The following is a 3843-nucleotide window of genomic DNA, read 5'->3' on the forward strand; positions in this document are numbered from 1 at the left end:
CCCTCACAGACCTGTTCTGAAGGTATGCTTTTATGATTCAAAGTAGAGAAAAATCTAACAATAAAACAAGGATCCTTCTGATCCCTCCAGGGTAGTGCGGGCTCTCCATCCAAAGGCATCATCTCAAGCCAGTGGGGACCCAGCCCCCTAATGTCCAGCAGAAACAAATGAGCCAATGGGAGACTTAAGAGCCAGACCCTCTTCTCCAGCCAATTAACTGATCTTGCTTCCCAAGCCCACCATTTTTAAAAACAACAAGGTGAGTCCTGTTAGAGTCAGATAAATGACCTTCAAACAGTCCCACTACGTGATATGTTATTCAGTCTGAAAGATGGGCCCTGCTCCAAGGCAATGGGTAACAGCTGGAGAGTTGTTATTGTATAGTCTATAGTCCACTGGCATCAATGGAAGCTTACAAGGATAATATTAATACTAGTAACAAAGTGCTAATTCAAGTGTGGGTATTGGAGTTTGGGTTCATCAGCTAGCTGTCTGTCTGTCATTTTAAATGTAATTTTTTTGGGAGAGGGAATTACACTTTTTTTTTTCAAATCCCCTTTTAAGTTTTAAACAATTTCACCTATTGACACATTTTGCAGACACACATCCTCTTTCTTTGTCTCTTCCACTTGCTCTTTCTGGCCTGGCGAGAGCGAGAGACAGAGACAGAGGTCCAGATACACCGAGAGGCAGAGGGGTGTAGCTTCAACAAAATTAAGAAGAGGCGGGATTTGGGGAACTGGTCCATCGCTGATTGGTCAATCCAGCCTGTCGGCATCCTTCATCTAGAAGACTCCTGCGAATCCCTCAGCTCCTCTGGACTACCCTCCCTCTCTTGATCCGYCTCCTCTCCCAATGGCTCCGCCCCTCCTCCTGTCCCTTCCCCTGATTGGGTGCCAGACGGTCCGGGGAGCGAGGAGGCCTCGTTGGTCTCAGAGGGGACGGCAGTCTGCATGATTTTCTGTCGGACCTCCCTGATCTTCAGCTGCAGACACACCTTGGTGGGGAAGATGTCTGAGTAGCGTGCCTGGAAGGCTGCCGTGGCCTGGGCTGGAGAGCGGACAGGAGAAGGAGGAAGACAGAGAGGAAGTGATGATTATTGTTGTTTGACTAGGAATGTAGAAAAAACAAATTTTGCTGGGTGGGGAGCACTTTGTGTGTGCACATGTGTACACTCTGTAAATGAGAGTGAGAGTAGGCCTATGTACAATACCAGTCAAAAGTTTGGACACACCTACTCATTACAGGGTTTTTATTTATTTTTACTATTTTCTACATTGTAGAGTAGTGAAGACATCAAAACTATGAAATAACACATATGGAATCATGCAGTAACCAAAAATGTGTAGGGGTGGTATACAGAAGATTTGGTAAAAAAGATTTGGTAAAAGTCCAAATTATGGCAAGAACAGCTCAAATAAGCAAAGAGAAAGGACAGTCCATCATTACTTTAAGACATGAAGGTCAGTCAATCTGGAACATTTCAAGAACTTTGTGCAGTCGCAATAACCATCAAGCTCTATGATGAAACTGGCTCTCATGAGGACCGCCACAGGAAAGGAAGACCCAGAGTTACCTCCGCTGCAGAGGATAAGTTCATTAGAGTTACCAGCATCAGAAATTGCAGCCCAAATAAATGCTTCAGAGAGTTCAAGGGACAGACATATCTCAACATCAACTGTTCAGAGGAGACTGCGTGAATCAGGCCTTCATGGTCGAATTGCTGCAAAGAAACCAATACTAAAAAGGACACCAATAAGAAGAGACTTGATTGGGCCAAGAAACACGAGCAATTAGACCGGAGGAAATCTGTCCTTTGGTCTGATGAGTTCAAATTTGAGGTTTTTGGTTCCAACCGCTGTGTCTTTGTGAGACGCAGAGTAGGTGAACGGATGATCTCCGCACGTGTGGTTCCCACCATGAAGCATGGAGGAGGTTTGATGGTGCGTTGCTGGTGACTCTGGCAGTGATTTATTTAGAATTCAAGGCAGGCACACTTAACCAGCATGGCTACCACAGCATTCTGCAGCGATACGCCATCCAATCTGGTTAGCGATTAGTGGGACTATCATTTGTTTTTCAACAGGACAATAACCCAACACACCTCCAGGCTGTGTAAGGGCTATATGAACAAGAAGGAGAGTGATTGAGTGCTGCATCAGATGACCTGGCCTCCACAATCACCTGACTTCAACCCAATTGAGGTGGTTTGGGATGAGTTGGACCGCAGATTGAAGGAAAAGCAGCCAACAAGTGCTCAGCATATGTGGGAGCTCCTTCAAGACTGTTGGAAAAGCATTCCAGGTGAAGCTGGTTGAGAGAATGTCAAGAGTGCGCAAAGCTGTCATCAAGGCAAAGGGTTTCTATTTGAAGTATCTATTTTGATTTGTTTAACACTTTTTTGGTTACTACTTGATTCCATACGTGTTATTTCATAGTTTTGATGTCTTCACTATTATTCTACAATGTAGAAAATAGTAAAAATAAAGAAAAACCCTTGAATGAGTAGGTATGTCCAAACCTTTGACTGGTACTGTATATAAAAATCTATATGTAAGCGTGTGTCTGTACTGACCTGAGGGGAAGAAGCCATGCTCCTGGAAGAGCTGCATGACGAGGGCTCGTCTCTGGTCCAGGGTGCGTCTCAGAGAGGAGTAGGGCACCTTGTCAAACTCCAGCTCCCCCAGGATGTCCTCTCCGTCAGCACCTGTCCCTGTCCCTGGAGGGGGACACACAGACGGGGGGGCTGACAGACACACACACGGGTTAGTATTTTATATAAAACATTTGTGTTAACATGGAACATATATTTAGGATTTGGGAAAGCAGTTTTAGCAGTTAATTATACAGTGCATTTGGAAAGTATTCAGAGCCCTTGACTTTTTCCAGTTGTTACATTAGTCTTATTCTAAAATTGATTACATTGTTTTTATCCCTCATCAATCTACACACAATACTCCATAATGACAAAGCAAAAACTGTTTTGTAGAAATGTTTGCAAATTTAAATATCATATTTACATAAGTATTCAGACCCTTTACTCAGCACTTTGTTGAAACACCTTTGGCAGCGATTACAGCCTCGAGTCTTCTTGGGTTTGACGCTACAAGCTCATCACACGTGTATTTGGGGAGTTTTTCCTATTCCTCTCAAGCTGTCAGGTTGGAYGGGGAGCGTCGCTGCACAGCTATTTTCAGGTCTCTCCAGAGATGTTTGATCAGGTTCAAGTCCGGGCTCCTGCTGGGCCACTCAAGGACATTCAGAGACTTGTCCTGAAGCCACTCCTGCATTGTCCTGGCTGTGTGCTTAGGGTCATTGTCCTGGCTGTATGCTTAGTGCTGTTGTCCTGAAGGTGAACCGTCGCCCCAGTGAGGTCCTGAGTGCTCTGGAGTAGGTTTTCATCAAGGATCTCTGTACTTTGCCTCGATTCTGACTAGTCTCCCAGCCGCTTAAAACATCCCAACAGCATGTTGCCGCCACCACCATGCTGCACTGTAGGGATGGTGCCAGGTTTCCTCCAGACGTGACGCTTAGCATTCCCTCTCTGGTCTGAGAGTCTTTAGGTGCTTTTTGGCAAACTCCAAGTGGGCGGTCATGTGCATTTTACTGAAGAGTGGCTTCCGTCTGGCCACTCTAACATAAATGTCTGATTGGTGGAGTGCTGCAGAGATGGTTGTCCTTCTGGAAGGTTCTCCCATCTCCATAGAGGAACTATGAAGCTCTGTCAGAGTGACCATCGGGTTCTTGGTCACCTCCCTGACCAAGGGCCTTCTTCCCTGATTGCCCAGTTTGGCAGTTTGGGCTGGCAGCCACAGACTCCCTAGAAGAGTCGTGGATTCCCTT

General features: G+C 45.6%; 1 protein-coding gene across 1 annotated transcript in view; it reads right to left on the reverse strand.

Annotated features, from left to right (window-relative positions):
- Positions 1–502: 502 nt before the first annotated feature.
- LOC112071433 (protein capicua homolog) overlaps positions 503–3843 on the reverse strand; it is a 65572-nt gene continuing 62231 nt past the window's right edge. The window contains 2 exon segments of the mRNA XM_070439391.1: positions 503–1050; positions 2576–2759. Coding sequence (XP_070295492.1) covers positions 782–1050; positions 2576–2759 — 453 coding nt within the window. The 3' untranslated portion in view covers positions 503–781.

Source organism: Salvelinus sp. IW2-2015, unplaced genomic scaffold (assembly GCF_002910315.2).
Source record: "Salvelinus sp. IW2-2015 unplaced genomic scaffold, ASM291031v2 Un_scaffold1614, whole genome shotgun sequence".
Classification (NCBI taxonomy): Eukaryota; Metazoa; Chordata; class Actinopteri; order Salmoniformes; family Salmonidae; genus Salvelinus; species Salvelinus sp. IW2-2015.